Source organism: Cyrtonyx montezumae, unplaced genomic scaffold, assembly GCF_038088225.1.
Source record: "Cyrtonyx montezumae isolate F1298 unplaced genomic scaffold, pur_monq_1.0 scaffold_1, whole genome shotgun sequence".
In the NCBI taxonomy this organism is placed as follows: domain Eukaryota; kingdom Metazoa; phylum Chordata; class Aves; order Galliformes; family Odontophoridae; genus Cyrtonyx; species Cyrtonyx montezumae.
The window spans coordinates 12,984,195-13,001,653 of NW_027071825.1; the positions used below are offsets into that span (position 1 = coordinate 12,984,195).

The 17,459-nt window shown below is 39.7% G+C and overlaps 1 protein-coding gene across 3 annotated transcripts in view; it reads left to right on the forward strand.

Annotated features, from left to right (window-relative positions):
- PRKACB (protein kinase cAMP-activated catalytic subunit beta) overlaps positions 1 to 7,028 on the forward strand; it is a 64,039-nt gene extending 57,011 nt beyond the window's left edge. For all 3 annotated transcript variants that reach the window (XM_065740935.1, XM_065740927.1, XM_065740943.1), the window contains exons 8-10: positions 156 to 278; positions 1,502 to 1,666; positions 4,731 to 7,028. In XM_065740935.1, the coding sequence (XP_065597007.1) occupies positions 156 to 278; positions 1,502 to 1,666; positions 4,731 to 4,856 (414 nt within the window). In that variant the 3' untranslated portion in view covers positions 4,857 to 7,028. The remainder of the gene's footprint in view (positions 1 to 155; positions 279 to 1,501; positions 1,667 to 4,730) is intronic.
- The last annotated feature ends 10,431 nt before the right edge of the window (positions 7,029 to 17,459 follow it).

Below are 17,459 nucleotides of genomic sequence, written 5' to 3' on the forward strand. Positions count from 1 at the left end.
GAGCTTCAATTTATTTTGAACTAGGGTGTACATTCTGTAAAAAAAGCAAAAACATATATATTTTTATATTTTCTTTCTTTACATAGATATCTGTATAGCAAATCTTAAACTATTTTAGAAATGGTACTTACAGTGGTATTTCTGGTTTTATCCAGGGTTACAACAAGGCAGTGGACTGGTGGGCATTAGGAGTGTTAATCTATGAAATGGCAGCTGGATATCCCCCATTTTTCGCAGATCAACCCATTCAAATTTATGAGAAAATTGTGTCTGGCAAGGTAAGTAAAGGCTCTGTACGTTTTCACAAGCATGGTTTGTTTTTCCCTGTGTTTACAAAACCTGATTTTTATGTGGAGTTGAAGCAGAATTCTCTGGATACTATAGACAGTGAGCAATTTGGAACAAACATAGCAAGGGGTTGGAACTGGATGACCTTAAAGGTCCCTTCCAATCTAAACCTTTCTATGATATGATTCTATGAATATGGGAAGAATTTGTAATGAGTACGTCTTAGGTACAGGTGTTGTGACAGTGATAATAATCAAAGCTTTGAAAATCTAAATGTTTGCAGCCTATACACTTCCCTGCCATCAAATTTAAAATGCATCTTCTTAAATTTACAGGCACAGTGATATTCCATTATACCGTTCTATGCCTGGATAAAAATGATCCAGTAACTATTAACAACCGCTTACCAGTATGTTGTTTGCCTAGCTATTTTCTTTATAGAAATATCATTGTAGCTGTTGAAGAACTCTGAAGCGTTTCCATAATTCATAGTAGTTTTCTTCTGCAGCAACTAAGTGCTGTAGCTCGGATGGGGTTTCTTTGTTTGCTTTTGGGTTTTTTTTTCTAGTTGTTACTGTTTTATCAGCTAATCTGTTGTTAAATCCATGAATGGATGTCTGGGGAAACAGCACTGACTTGAGCACTGGAAACTCTAGTATTCTGTTCTCAGCTAGCCCTATATTTTCTTTATAACCTTAAGTTAATAGTTTAATTTGCCATATGCTAAGTTCATTACTTAGAAAACTGGGTATTTGTACATGTATGTTATTACTATACATATAGTGTCTATAAATACACACACAATGTGTATATATATCTATAAATTGCATATAGTGTGTTTATGCATGTAACCTAAAACTTTGGTCCTGAAAATTAGTTGAGAATGCCTTGAAATGTGGTTGTGTTGTTGTGAAACTGGTTGATTAAATTTAGATTGAGCTTTCAGGTCATTGTTATATTAAATTAATATTCCCCCCCCAACTCAATGAAATCTAGAAACTTCCAGATCATAAAAAACACTATTAGTAAAGGTTCTCTGAAACAGAAATACATGTGCAACAATAATAATCTCTGTTCCTATGTTAGTATTTGATTTGTGGTTAAAAGTGGAACAGATGATGGCACCAATGCTTCTTTTTCTGTGAACATTGTTTTAAGCTCATACAAAGGAAGAATCAAATTTGTATATTAATGTTGTGGATGTATATTTCAGGTAAGGTTCCCATCACACTTCAGTTCAGACCTAAAGGATCTTCTAAGAAATTTACTCCAGGTAGATTTGACCAAACGATATGGAAATCTGAAGAATGGTGTAAATGACATAAAGAACCACAAGTGGTTTGCAACTACAGATTGGATTGCCATTTATCAGAGAAAGGTAAGATGCTTCCCGAATCAAATTATTACTGATCTATGAGGAGTTGAGGTCAAATTTCTAATTGTTTACTTTTGCCTTAGTGAATCTGTGATTTTTTAAATGAAAAAATGTTAAAGTAGTTGAATTATTTAATACAGAGAAGAATACATTGATTGAATTATGTTTGTTTCTTGTTGCCATTTTATCCTGGACCTCTATATTCATGTTGTCTTAACATGTGTTTGTGCTTTAGTCTATTTCTGGAGTATCTCAGAATGAGCCATCTCCTGCCTCACTTGCTTTTTATTTAATCCCTTCTATAATGGCATCTATAAATACTCCTCCACAGCAGAGGAATCTGTTTTCCTTTCCAACTACTTCTTAGCAATCAGGCTGTGCTTTACTGGGGAGAAAGCTGTAGCCAAAGCTGAAGTACCACTCTTTCTGCTGAAGTGGTATTCTCCCTCCTTGCTTTTGCTCTTGTCTTACCTGTGACTGGAACAGGTTCAGATGTAGAGTGTATCTACTGGAGATATTTTCATTCTGACACTACATTGCAATTGACTGCAGTTTCATAAGTTGCAGCAATGGTAAGAGCCTTCCTGAATCCTGTTTCATTATATTTTTAGAGTGGCTCTCCAGACTTGCGTGGCCAATGTGAATTCTTATGTGGCATTTAAATGTCAGTGCCCGTGCCCAGTATGCACTATGAACTTGCTTAAGAATGAAAGTAAACAGAGAACTGGGGGTATTTTCAGAGTATGGGGAGCCATTAGCAAACCAGAGGAGTGCAGTAGTGCTTTCTAGGATAAGCAAAGCAGTGCTGGGAAAGGATACTGGGGAAAAGGGGGAGGATTACTGCAGTTCAGTGTAGGTCTGTTTTTCCAGTAGCTCCCAAAGCTCCCTCTCTAATAGAAGCCTGTTGAAGTTATATTCTAGTATTCTCAGTCAAAGTTGAATGTCTGTAGGTCAGTGAGTTAGCAGAAACAGATTGCTTACTAATTATTTGTTTTGAGGCAACGTCTGAGGGGTTTTTTTTGTGGGTTTTTTTCAATGAATGACAGAAAAGACTAAAATAATTCTGTTAGTGCTGTCCCCAAAGAATCACGTGGAGGAATTGTTTAGTGTTCAGAATTTGGTAAAAAGGTTACAATCAAGCAATAACAAACACTTGGAGGAACTGCTTACCATCACTGAAACACAAGCAGTCTTGACTACAGAGGCATGAACTTGCTGCTGTAACAGAAGTATTGTAAAGGACAAACCTAGATGCAAACAATAGTTTATAAAAAGAAACTTGGCTACACAAACTGACAATACAGTTGTTATGGTATTCACTTATATATTAATTACTAGAAGACAGGATACAATTAAGACGTGATATTCTTTGTATTAAGTATGGATGTATTAAGAGAAATTTCCCTTTGAAGAATTGTAATTATCTGCTCTCTGCTTTCTTAGTGCCTGTTTACAAGATGGTTTTAAATGCAATGAGTTTCATTCCATAGTACGCTCTTCTGGGACACCCAGGCTCCATTATATTGAAGCATTATAAATCATGTAATTTATGATATAACGTTATGTTATTGAAGTTGGCATTTCCAGTGCAGTGCTGTAGGAAACTACTTTTACAGAAACATTTTTAAAAGATGAACTAGTACTATAGGCAGAACAGCTGTTACTAGTTCTGAAGGTCTGTGAAACGTGATATGAAAGAACTTTGAAGCCTCTAATTCTACAAAATAAACACAGTAATATTAAAAGTCTGAAACAATAGCGTATATTGTAGTCTCATTTAAACAATAATTGAAATACAGCAAAAAAAATTAAGCTTTATGCCAGCTTTTCACAGTGGATGTTAACACAGCATGGATTTTCCTGAATAAACCTAGTGTTGGCAGCTAACAAAATAGGCATAATTTTGTTATGCTGCAGTCATAAGTGACATATTCAGTTACTTGATATTTCAGATGAGATCAAATTGTGTTTTCTTTGTGTGCTTGCATGGCTGTTTATTAATATACTGCCTGATAATATGATTGTACTTAGGGCTAAATGGGCATTTTCACTGTGAAACAGTATTATCTACTGCAATCACTTTTTAGCTATTTCCTCAGTGAAGATAGTAGAAGTGTTGTGAAATATAAACACAGATAGCTGTCTGATGCATCTCATTTGAACACACTCTATAATTCCAGCAGTAAAGAAGATATTTCTTGTTCTCTGAGCTTTATTGTAAGACAGCAATTCAAAATTAATTTGAGAAGGCATAAAAATAGAATTTGGATAATTGTAAACATATGGCTTAGCTAGTTATTTATGCGGATGGATACATCACCTAAACAGATACGTTGTTTTAGGAACAGTATGGTATGCACCTGACAATTGTAGCATGGTCCATAAATTTGGAAAGCTAGTGTTATCTTCTGGCACACACTCTTCTTGGGAAGTTCCCGAGATCACTCTGCATTTCATAATTTTTACAGGTTTAAATTTGCATTGTATCAAGTAATATTTTTTTTCTACATAAAGGTGGATAAATTTTCTATAGTCAACATTAAAAAGTGAAGGTTCTGTCAGCTTTGAGAAGCAGCAGTATTGAGAGTCCTGGAAAACAACTGGGTCTAATATGTAAATGTGAATTGATTACTACCATACAGTTGGCATAAGATGCACAGAATTTCAAAGCTAACAATGTGTTTGTGGATTTCAGACTGTGTGCTGCCTGTGTTTACCAGGAGGATTTTTACTTTCCAGTAAGAGAAGAGGTTTAAGTTACGCATGCTTGGAAGTAGGAAGCAGGAGGGAAAGAATTAAATTCTGTTCTGAAGTGGAAATATTTTTAAATTTGTATTCGTCAGTGAGATAATAGGGTTTTTTTTAACATATACTCATTCATCCAGGCCTACATGTTCTTAGGCTGGTTTTGTTTGCCACAACTTTTAGCTGGTTTCCTATAATATCTGCTGTCTTGGAAGGCCTTGAGAAGTTATGGGAACATTGTTATGCCTCTTATCACAGTGCTAAATCTAAAGGTATTAGGCTGATAACATTTCATGTGCTTTTTCTTTATTTGTAAACACAGGTAGAAGCTCCATTCATACCAAAGTGCAGAGGCCCTGGAGATACCAGCAACTTTGATGACTACGAAGAAGAAGATATTCGTGCGTCTCTAACAGAAAAATGTGCAAAAGAATTTGCTGATTTTTAGTAGGAGTAAGAGGACAAGATGACATCAGGGCTCACATTGGGATCTTTGCACTCTGTTAACAGATGAGGTGGAGCTGAGACCATCATATGTCAAAACAGTTACCTAGTTACTTCATTCCACAAAGCTGACTGAGGTCTTTATTGCCATCTTCCATGTGTGCGGTTTGCACCAACCCTTCTAACTAGGCACAATTAAGCAAGCACTGTTTGTGCAGTAACACAGAATAATAGACCACTTTCCTACTTAACTTTGGTTTCTGTCGTTCTTTGTTTCTGTGTATTGTTCATTTTTCCCCTTTAAAATGAAGTAGTTTTTTACCCAAGAACGCTCCATTTTATTTTGAATAATGTATTATTTGTGTGAGTGAAATGGAAGGTGTTGAGGCTAGTGTGATTTAGACTGAAGTGAAAGGTAAATGTTGCTTCTAGTCTGTGCCAGCCAATAATTCTTGTCTGTCTCGTGTCTGATGCTACAATTTATAATAATAATTTTTTAGTAGCTCAGACTAAACCTAGCCAACATTTTTAGCGTTTTTGAAGGTAGTATTTATCGCCATATAAATGTCTGCTAAATTAACTTAAAAATATTTCTTCCTGGAGACTGACCAAAATTCAGTAGAATCAATTGGATGGCTTAAGTAGGAGACAGTAGCTAGACCCCGTGCCTTGGTTTTCTACATCCCTGCGATTTTCATCACTGCCTCCTTCCTTTGTATTTCCATCCAGGCAGTAGGTCAATTGCCATAACCAGACTGTACCATGAAAGGCTTACAGTCTCAAGAGAGGGAGTAATTCCACCTGGTCTGGATTTTGGACCATATTTAACCAAGTCAACTTACCAGCATTTCAGTTGGCCGTATGAAATGACTTTTTTAATAACATTAACCCTAAATTCTTAAAGGAAGGTTTGGTCAGTATTGTAGAGAATGACTCATTTTTATTTTATTTATTTTGTTGGGTTCTTTTTAGCCAATATTTGTGCTCCCAAAGTATCCCTTGTTTCAAGCCTTTTTTGATTTATTTTTTTAAAGGCATCCTTTAAAAAAAAGTAAATAGAAAATGATGATAAAGCAAAGCAACACAAAAAGTAAAATGCACTCTGCCATTGGCTTATGAAAAGCAGATGGTTTAGCAAATGCAAAATAATGTTCTAGATGCATTGCTGGATGAACACGGTTATTTTTTGTTAGCAGTTAAGAATAAGAGGTTATTGCCAAGTTTTATTCTGGTATACTATATTAGTAAACTGAGGATGGAGTACTGCTACAATCACTTTCTTTTTAATTACAGCACTTCATTCATGAAGAAGAGAGATGAAGTTTAAAATTGAGACAGCTGGTTTTATTTTAGTTGCATTGTGTCTTCATTTCTAACCTACTTTCTTTCAGTCAACCAGAATGTATGGTCACACAGATATAAGCATTTGGGCTTAATTATGTTTTGTATACTCTCACCAACTGACTTAAAAGATTGCTATCATGTGCTAGCTTTGGGCACTTTTACACATTTATTTCAATGTTAATAATCAGTGGCTCAGCACTTTTTTGAGGGTTGCTTTTAAACTTATTCATAGTAGTTTTATTTTTACACTTGATTCTGTCTCTCTCAATGACCTGTCTTAAAACAGCGCATCAAAACAGTTTAAACTAGACTCATACTTCATGGTAAATTTACCTGCATACAAGGATGAATTGTTTTTAATAAAACTGAGCTCTGTTGATACATAGCCATTGTATTTGTTTGAATGTCAGTGCAGATAAACCACTGACACTCCTTCCTTTTAAACTGTATGACACTCCTTTAAGAAATGCCTTTGTAGACATTTTACAAAAGAGTATGAAGTGTACCATCAGACATTCTCTGTTTAGGTTGTTGAGCATTTTTGCACAACATCATTAGGAGGCTGACACTGAACGCAGTCTTTATCCACCCATATTTACATATTTGCAAGAAAAGTATAAGATACTTTGCTGTAGCAAATTTTATGTAACAAAGATATATCGTCACATTAATAAATTTAAAGAAATCCTTTGTATGAAAATGTTACAATCTTTTGTATTTCATTTAGACCAAGGACATGCTGCTGTATGCTAGCTGTTTGCGATAAATTCTACAGTAACTTTGTTGTCGTTTATGAACTTTAAAAGATTTTAATAAATGTTGGAGATCACAATTCGATTCTGTTATGATTTTAATTTTTAGTCATTACATAATTCTAATAAGATTCAGATATTTTCTGTTTTGTAAAATACTGTAATCATTCATCTTGCGTGTACAATAAGACAAAAGTCTAGGAAATTGTTCTGACATGTCTGTCTGATATCCAGATTCAATCTACGTGGGCATAAGTGGGAAAGTCATCTTAATGCCATGATATTATGCTATTTTTTAATTTTATGAAAATCCTGTTGGAAAGTAAAGTACTTTTCCAGTATGGCATAATAGACTTCAGTATGGAAATGAGATTCTATTTTGGAAAAGGAGGGGAAGTGTGCAATTTCCAAGGCATTAGTGAGTACATTTGACAATGTGAGTATTATACAACCCTCTCATTTAAACACAGTCATGAAGTATAACTGCAGAATATTATGTTACCTGTATTTAATTTGAAAAATCATTTTCACAATATGGAAAAATTGTATATCTATGACAGTAGAAGCTTGTTAATTTTACACATTTGAGGAATTAAGTGTTGAACTATATGGTATATTTTAATTGTACTCTAGTTGTATGTAACTTTCATTTCCAACATAAAGGATTGTATCTCATTGAGTAAATTGCTTTTTTATTATCTTGTCAGTTGCATTAAAACCCTTATTTTTAAATCCTTTAAAGTATTTTACTAATTTTTGCAAATAATTAGATGTTTTTAAGTGCTGCGATAGTGTGCAATATAGTAAACATTTATATACAGAAGTGCAAATTAAATTATGTACAACTCTCACGCTGCTTCCTTGTGAATCAAAATGTATGATGAGTCGTTGCATCTCACCACACACTGCAACTAGTGTTTGAAACAAGATGAGAAGGCTAGGACCCATACTGCACATACTAGCTGGGACCTGTTAAGCTTTGCACTAGTTAGGATGTTTGGAGAACATGGTATGGATCAAACGCACTATGGGAAGCCAATGAGTTGGACTTGTTAGACAATCAAAAGAAAATAAGGTGATCATTATCAGCAATATTGTTTGTCTTCATATTTTCACATTCAGACTCGATACTTTTTAGTGAAGATAATTGCCTGTTTTTAAATTGTCTGCAGATCCCGCTGTACAAACTTGTGCTGTGTCTCATTGTGCTGTGAAACAACTGATAGAAGTAAAGACTGTTAATGGTCTTGGCATTGTCTGTCTGGAGGCTTTTTCTGCAAATGTTGTTCTGAGAGGCTCTGATACCTCCATCAGTAATGCAGTTCCTCTTCTTCTCGCTTACAATCAGAGCTTCAACTCTTTTCCTGTAGTACGCCTACTGCTGTGGTTTTGTGGGTTTGTTTGTTTGTTTGTTTCATAGTCTAAACCAATATTGCATTTTAACGATGTCTACTTTTTCTAAAGGTAATCGTTTTGCAGTTCCTTAGATGATCTGTTTTTACTAAAACTCCCATGCAAACGCAGCACGTCCAGCAGTATTTTGAAGGTATCATTGAAATCTATTCTTCTAATTTGCTGTTCTTAAAGGGGAATTATCCCAGATGAGAATTTGGGAAGATCCAGTCCATAGGAAACTGGTAAAAGTATGATTTTGATCTGGAAATGGGGTGTGTATAGTTAATCTGTATGAACAAAAAAAAGAGAAAAAATCATTTCTATTATGACCACAGCAAAAAGGTTCCACAAAGATGGTTATATATCTATAAAAGACATATATAATGTCTTCTTACATGGGAATTACAGAAAGATTTTCTTAGAAAGATAAGACAGGTATCTCAGAAGATCTCAAGACAGCTTATTTTCCTAGCTTTTGATGTTGATGATGATTGATTAAATTTGAGTCTAGTCACATTTTTACCTTTTCTTGGTATTTGGGGTTTGCTTTGTTTTGTGTTGTGTTGTGTATTTTTTTCTGGACTACAAAAACTGATGGATGGATGCCTGCCTGAAAGAAACTGGTAGTTTACTTTGATAATTCTCTACTATATATAAAGTCCATACCTAAGGTGGATAGCAGCCATTTGAGGCTTCCATGACATTATTTGGATGAGCTGTCAATACACTATTTCAAAGTTGGAAGAATTTCCCTTAGAAGCCTTACAGTCTGGCCAAATACAAATGTTTCTGGGAAAAAAAAAAAAAAAAAGACAAGAAAAAACAGTTTTCAAAAATTGTCTCTTTATTTTAAAATTTAAAAGTGATGTATTGCATTAGCTCCTGGTCAGTGAATCATGTAAAAAAACCCAGAGGTGTACTTGCACATTCCTTATTAGTGCTCAGGTTGCAATGTTTCAGATTTTATAGATAATATGACAGCAATTCATTATCTAATTGCAAATTCTCTTCTTTGTGTTGAGAAGTAACTTGTATAAGAATGAGATGTCTTTGTTAAGGACGGTGCAGATAAAACAATTCACCCAATAGAAGAAATGCTCTTAGGAAGGAGCTTGATGACAGAGAACTGTATTAGCAGTTTTCCTGTGCTAGGAGATAGAAGTTAATCTTCCTTTGCTCCCAAAATGCTGGGAAGATGAAAGGACACTGTCAGGGTGTATTTACCCACATGGAGTGAGGTCTCAGCAGCCCAGTGTGTGGTGTGGTGCATTCTGAGTCCATCTGGTCAGTTTGAAAACTCCAAGAAAAATCACTGGTGAGAGAGACCTGTGATTTCTCCATGCTCCCTTCAAGATCATTCCTGGGACAGTGTGGTTGCCATCAAGCCCTTGGCAATATAAAATCAGTCTGTAAATTTGTCCTTAGACAATATTCTTTAAAATGGTGATAGATTGAAATGGAGGGTGTGTTCTACCTCTATACACCTTGTCAGAATCACACTCAGCCAAGTGTGAAATCTGTTTGTGATAGCTTGGTTTTGATCTCGATTACTTGATTATGGCACTCTTTTGTTCATATGTATGAAAAGCATTACAGATGCTTGGTGGTTTGTTTTTGCTTATTCTGTTGCTTTTTTTTTTCTTTGCAATATGTTCATAGACAGTGAAAAGGAGTGAAGAGAAAGCATTTGTATTATGTAAATGACTTGTAAATATAAAATATTTAAATGGATTACAAATTACCTATATCCTATATAAATTACCTATATATTATATACCTATATAATACCTAATATATCCTACAGTTATATGTCTCTGCACTCAGTGATTAACCATTATGGAAAGAAATTTTCCATAACAAACCAGTAATCCAACTCCTGCCAGCTTGTGAGTTCTCTGGATGCTTCTTCAGAAAGACACTGACAAGGTGGTCTTTTTTTTTCACTTACTTCATATCACTAAGAAAATAGAAACTCATTCTTTCTCTCTGCTCTTCAATTTGGTTAATTAATTTTTTGAAATTCTTCTGTCATCTGAAGATCCTGGTGGCAGAAAAAGCCTAACAGCTATTTGATGTGGTATCTGTATAACATTAAAAAAAAATGTTAACATTAGCACATTGTTTTGCACCAGGAGTGTGGCTCTGAGGTAAATTTCACAATTGGTCCCAGTTACTATGGCATAGTCTGTGATCACAAACTGGAATTGTTTGGATAAATTGGAACACATACTTCAGAAGCACGTTTTAAGATGCTTCAGCTGCTACTAGACAGTTATGGGTCAGGCTAATGCCAATAAAACCCTTAAAATCTGTGTTGTGTAGACATGAGGGTGTTTGCTGTTCTGCTTTGTAACTTCAGACCTACGGGACTGTACTGCTTACTAATGAACAGAGCCCTGGTGGCTATATCCCTGCTTGCCCATTTGTCCTTGGCAAGCATTAAGCCAAAAGCAGAGGGGCAGGCAGTAGGATAGAAGCCTTGGGTCTGGCTGCCTACCCATGGGCCAGGCCCTGCTCGGTGCCAAGGCTCCCAGAGCTGCTGTTGTCCTGTTGCTGCAGCAGGTGTACAGAACTGCCTGAGAGAGCCACCTCACTGAGGGGCAGCTGGAAGTAGCCCATGTTGGTGGGCCTGTAGGCAGCAGGCCCGAGATAGCAGCCCTACAGATCCACCTAGAGCAGATGTGGCAAAGATAGGCCTGGAGGATTGCAGTCTGCTTCAGAGTTAAAAGGAGCTGGTATCTGCCTGAGGGATTTGTTTCAGCTCCATCCTTACCAGGAAAGTTTTGCTGGGAAATCTGGCTTTTCTTTTATGCTCCAGATTACAACGAAAATCTGTAAATTAAAATGGATCCCAATTCTACTTTAACGTGACTTCTCAATTCCAAAATGCTCTATTTGCATTCATTTGCTAGTATGTGGAAGTGATGCGGATCCGGATGTGTGAGAAGTGCCAGCTGCAGTGTATAGGAAGAACAGGCAGCTTGCAATGTGCCCGTTGACGAGTGGTAGCAAACGAGAAATTTGCATAGGAGCATTCAGATAACAAGGAGGTAATGTATGCGATACCAACCATGAGGATTTGTTGCTTATGTATCATGCTTTGCCTTAAAATCCTTTATGAATTAATTAGTAACTAATGCTTGCAGTGTTTTTAACTGGGTTTTATATCAGTAAAAAATGTTTTTGACATTAACTTGAACAAAAGTGCTCTTCTATATTATATGTCTGCACCATCTGCAGGAAAATTCTCCAAAAAACCAGGACTGTTTAATTCTATTCTGATTAGAAGCTAGGGTTAGAGTGTTTTCTGTTTAAATAGCACCCAGTCCTAAGGGACAATTAAATAAATAATAAATTAGTATTTTTAGAAACGGAGGAGGTGTTTGGGATTGCCTCTACAGAAAATATTTTCCAGCTTATCTATTTGTCTATGATGGATGTTTCCTGGAACTGAGTATGGATCTCTTCTGTCTTTGAGCAGGTGTTCTGCGAGACCTGCAAGGACCTGTAGGTATGCAAATTGCCCTGTCACCACTGGTTGATAAGCCAGGCACTGGGACTGCAAGGTACCAGCATTAGGCTTTTGTTATTTTCCCAGTTATAGGTGGACTTCTTGCTCCTGGAGCAAAAAAAAAAGAAAAAAAAAAAAAAAGAAAAAAAAAAGACTCCTGGTAAGTAGCAGGCAAACTAGCCATCAAACTCCTATTCTAGTGCTGATTCCTTCACACAGTATTTAAAATATAGCTTCAGTTTCTGCTTGTATCTTATTGACACTTTTCTGCCTATAACTGATTTTTTTCCATTCTTGTGTTCGGAAGCGTGTTTGTTGTTCTTCTTCATTGGTCTCATTTTATACAACCAAACTGCAGCCATTCAGATCTCCCGTAGATGTAACTGCTATTTCACTGAGATACCTGAGCTATTCTTCTTCAAAATATCTTTATTAAGATGGATTTTGTAATGCTGGTCTTTCAATGGAATAATGTTTAGAAGCAGCTTGCTACATTATCACTAGCCAGGCAGTTACATGACATGGGGTTGTGTTTTATACAATGATTTCTCGATATAAAGTACATGCTTAATTAGCAAGTACTTATGTCCAGATAGTAGCTTTGTTAAATATAGAACAGTTACCAGAATAAGAAGGAGCACAACAGAACAAGTAGGGCAGGAAATTCTAAGTGAAGTGGATATAATTCACGTGCAAGGAGATTTGCTTAAGCAATTCAGCTTTGCAAACCACAGGAAACACAATCAGAAAGGTGCCGCTGGCCTTGCAGTGTGGTGAGATTTCTTCTGTATCCATGTGTGAGGAAGGTGCAGTTCCAGTCATCTTGCTGGAGATTTATATGTTTACAAAACAAGACTGAATAATGTTTGCAGTATAAAGAGGATCCTGGCATAGTAACTGAGCATTTGGAGAATGTGTCCCTAAACAGTACCAATGGAGTTAAAAAGCCATTACTCGAGGAATGAGTGTGCTTTCTACTCAGGATGCATCACAGAGCATCACTCCCTCAGAAGTCGGCTGTGGAACCCCCCAGGGTGCAGCCAGTGCATGCATGAGGCCCTTTTTGGAAAGCACAGATTCCTGGTAGTCCCTATCCGTCTCTAAAAGTGCTGCAGCTTACAGCAGTGACAAATGCAGTGTAAAACAGGAAAAGCAGGGAATGTGATTGAACATAATGCTCTAATTGAGCCTTTCCCTATCATATTTTTCTTTTCTGATGTTAAGAAGCTATTAAAAAAGGAGGTTCATAGTGACTCTTGCTCAGCTTTGTTCCTATTGAAATTCATGCTGGTTTGTTAGAAATTCATAGGTTTGTTAGAAACCAGTCCTGGGTTGGCATACTTCTCTCTGCTGAATTCTTGGCACAGGGTTTCTGCCTTTCTTCTCACATCTGTCTGACAGTAGTGCCAGTTTTGCGCTTTCTTTGGGCTTTGTGCAGGACTTCAGAGCAATGTGTGAAGGCTTGACCATGCAGAGAGCTCTGGCGGGTCAGAAGTGGCAGTGAGGAAGACATCATAGCAGAGTTTTTAGATGGCCTTCCTGGCCACCACTGGAGTAGCAGAGAGAAAATCTACAATTGGACTTGGTGAGCAGACTGGAACTGGGAACTATCCCTCATACGTCCCCTCTGTGCCTGAGGAGGGCAGAGCAGGACGGGGACCCAGCAATTGGTGCTGAGGATCAAGATAAGTGATGATGCTCCATTAAAGCAAGCCAGAAAGAGAGCAGACTGGAGTGGAAAAGACCTCGTGTATAACTGAGGAAAGAAATTTTCAATCAAATGAAAGCTTTTATCAAATGAAGTGTTGGAAAGGTACAACCAGGGCTGGTAATGGAGATTTCTCCTTTTTCTGGATGCACAGCACTTGCTGGTGACTATACAAAGGATTCTGAGATATTTTAAAATCCCAGGATGACGTGAAGCAACAATGTTATGTGAGTGTGGTGAGTATGTGATAGAAGTGTAAATGCAGTATGAACCTGGGGTATTTAGGGCGCATAGGGATTGTGGAAAGTAATATCAAGATCCTACTGCACCCACGGGAGCAGCTCCACATGTCTGCCCCTGTGAGGTGAATAGACCTTGGGAGGGAAGGACAATGAGCTCAGAAATTGGAGAGTTTATTTCAGGGAGATTGAAATGGCCTGGTCGTGCAGATAGTAAATTAGAAGTTCCTGACCAGCAATGGAGAGGAGTGCAGCCCAGGCCTTCTGGCTGGATGCAGGCTGAGATGCAGTGCTGGGCTGTGTGGGGCCCCCCTCTTGGACAGGGCAGCCCCCATGGCTTGAAGGTCCCTTCCTCATCCTGCACTGCTCAGAAGGAAGTTATGCAAAAGGGATTTTATACTATTTTTAGACTGCTGGTTTTAGTAGGCTAGGAATAATGACAAGTTTGAACAGCAAACAGCCACTATCAACCTGTGCAATTTCCACACCTGTGACAAGAACTGCTTAAAGTGACCCAACCCTCCCCACACCCAAATTCTTGGCAATGTCTCTGCCTGAATCCGCACTGCAAGCTCTTTGCAGAAGGTGCTAGTTGTCCTTGCAATCAATCTGACCAGCCTGGCTGCCCTTTCAGTGTTGGTGTGATGTCAGCTCCCAGCAGCCCCACAGATGCCATCCCAGAGGCAGTTGTCAGGGCATGCATGGGCAGTAATGGCAGGACTGGCCTGCTCCCTCATCCCAGGCAGAGGGGCTGCTTCACTACTGGGCCAGTGCAGCACTGAGTTCATGCTGCCTGGTTTTCACTGAGTATGTCCAAAGGAGAGGTTTTTTTACGGACAGAGATGTGTGACCTGTTCTGCTCCATGTAAGGCTGATTTGTCTAGTAGAGTACTCCTGGTTTTCCTCCAGCTGAAAGCACAGAACTCCTTCACTGTTTTCTGACCAAACTTTCCCAAAGAATATGTTTAGTCATGTTTTTATACAGGAAGAAGGAGGATCTAAAGGGGACCCTTCCTTCAGCTCTGGGAGAGCTGGAGTTTGGAGCTCGGTGCTGTCCCATTTCAGCTGTGCAGTGTGTTTGCACACCAGTGCTGGGCTTTCAGCAAAAAACAGACACTCCCCAATACCCAGAAGACACTCCCCAATACCCAGAAGATAAGGTCACTGTGTACAATAATCCACACTGACTTCCACGTTTGAGAAATGGGAGAAATTCAGACAGGCAGAGCTGACCCCCAGCCCGGCTCAGCCAGCACTGCTCCTGCTTCAGTTTCACATGGCCTAGAAACTTTATTGCCAGAAGCGGGATGCAAGTAGTCAAACAAAATCCTTAATTCATTTTCCTGCATTGCCTCCCTCCAGACCTAATCTTGCTTTAATTAAATTACCCTAATGAATGAAAATGCAAGCTGCAGATCATATTCCACACTGAATTCTTCCACAGCCTGTTTCCTTAAACTTCCTCTCTTTGCTGCTCAAGGTCTTCTATGCTGTGTGCCTCATGCCGAATGCTACAAAGAGTAATTGAGAACATGATGGAAGAAGGCACGGGAGAGCATGAGTAAAGAACTGGTCTATATTTGTATGTGTATATGTGTATGTATGTGTATATGTATATGTGAATTTGTATATATATATGTATATGTGATATTTGCTTCAAATGTTAGCTGATTTATGACTTTGGTAATGAACTGATGCGGAAAACTCGTTATGGCCTCATTTAGAGCACTTAATTCTCAAGAAACAAAAAAGAATTGCCTTGTGTGAGTTGTCCAATGGAAATATGTTATAGTGTATGCACCAGGATGTGAGGTAAAGAGGGTTTTCTTTAGGGTGCAGTGTGTTTAATAGTTTGTCTTCACAGGGAGGACTCTCGCTGCTGTTTGTTTTCAGCAATCTTATCAATACTCATCATGTTATTTGCATAGTTTTTGTATGCTCTGGTTGTCTGGTTAAAGCAAAAGGAAAAGCTGAGGGGGGATCATGTCTTACAGGCTGTGGGCTCAGCTATGCCTTTCCTGCAGGTACTGCGCTGTGTCTGGTACGCAGTTTTGGGGCTTGGATTGCTGTCTGTAAATATAGGATGCACTCAGCTGTTCCTGGGGGTGATACCGAAATGACTTCGGTACTTGATAGCAAATTGGTACTGTTAAGGGTGTTGGGGGCAGTTGCTGGGGCACTGTGCAGGTGCAGGGAGGGCTCTGTCAAGCTCATGCTAATAGTGTGTCATCCGTGGGAACTTTCCAATGCTGCTAGAAAACCTCTTGAATCTGGGAAAGCTCATAAGAAGAAATAACCAAAGAGCGTGACAGAGTAAAACGATTTAAAAGTGCAATTGCAAGAGAATGGCTGCTTGCCATGCTCTGGTTTCTGGTTTCAGGAGCAGCCCACGACAAACTCATTTCAGAAAGCGGTTTGATGCAACTTCCGAAGTCTGGTTATTCCTATTTCCCATCTATTTTTCCGAGGCCCTTTTCCAAAGCTATCAGCGGAGCTGCTCGCCACCCCCGGCACAGCGTTACGGGTCGAGACAGTCGAGCAGGCGCGGCGCCTTTAAATCGGCCGCCATGACGCGGGCGGCGGCGTCACGCGGGCCGGGAGCCAGGCGGGGCCGCTGCCCGCAGCCACACGGAGCCGCCTCCGAGCGCCCCGCTGCCGGCGGGCGGCTGGCGGCCGGGGCTCCGCCGCGCCGGAGCAGCGCGTAGCCATGCTTCGGTGTAGTTGCCCGTAGGTAGGTCCGTCCGTCCGTCTTGCTTTCCCCTCCTCCTCCCGCACGAAAGAATAACGGCGGTGTGCTGCCACGCTGCCTGCTGAGATGCTCGTAAGATGGTGCACGCGTGTCACGCAGCGCCCGCCGGGAGCCCCCAGGTGCGGGCGGGGCCGCGGGCAGCTCCGTCCCGGCCCGGAGCCCGTGCCCGTCCGCGTGCCCTCACCCGGGCCGCGCCGGGTGCTGCGGGCTCGGCGAGGAGAGAGCATCCTCGTCGCCAGTTTGGTGCTGGTAACTGCCGAATAAAGGAGCCTTTCTTTCCTTTGGTTTTGTAAGCGGAGGCATTAATTGCTATCGTGTTTTTGCAAAGTTTGAGCCGGAGAGCGCGGTTTCCCTGTTCTGTAGTTCTCCACGCGCTGTGACACAGCGCCGGCGTCCATTAACGCTACGAACATCCCGAGCCCGTGGGTAGTTACGGTGCTCCTCGGCATAGAAACGCCTTTGAGAGCAGCAGGAGGAGGCTGGGCTGCTTTCCGTGCCTTCCTCGGGGCGGCGAGAGCAGCCAGCGGGATGGCTTTCCTCCCGTGTCCTTTGTACGGTCCTTTCCCCCTCCGAGCTCAGCGTGTACACACGAAGCAGCGAGAAGCGCAGGAAGGATGGGTTACGGAGAAGGTGCAGAATTAGGCCTCGGGAGTTTGGGGCTCGTTCAGTGCCTCGGCTTGTCAGCTTGTGTGTGACTGCGGGAGAAATCGCACTCCTCATTGGTGTTTCAGATCCCCATTTGTAAAACGAGGACGTGGATTTCCAAGCCTCACTGGGAGTAGGGCTGTGCTTTTCCTTGGGATCCTCAGCACAGCAGGGTGGCTGGAGGCACCGTGAGATGCTTGGTACCTAGCCAGACTGCAGGCTGGTCTTTCTCTATGTAGTTTAGATAAAAATCTTATTATTTAA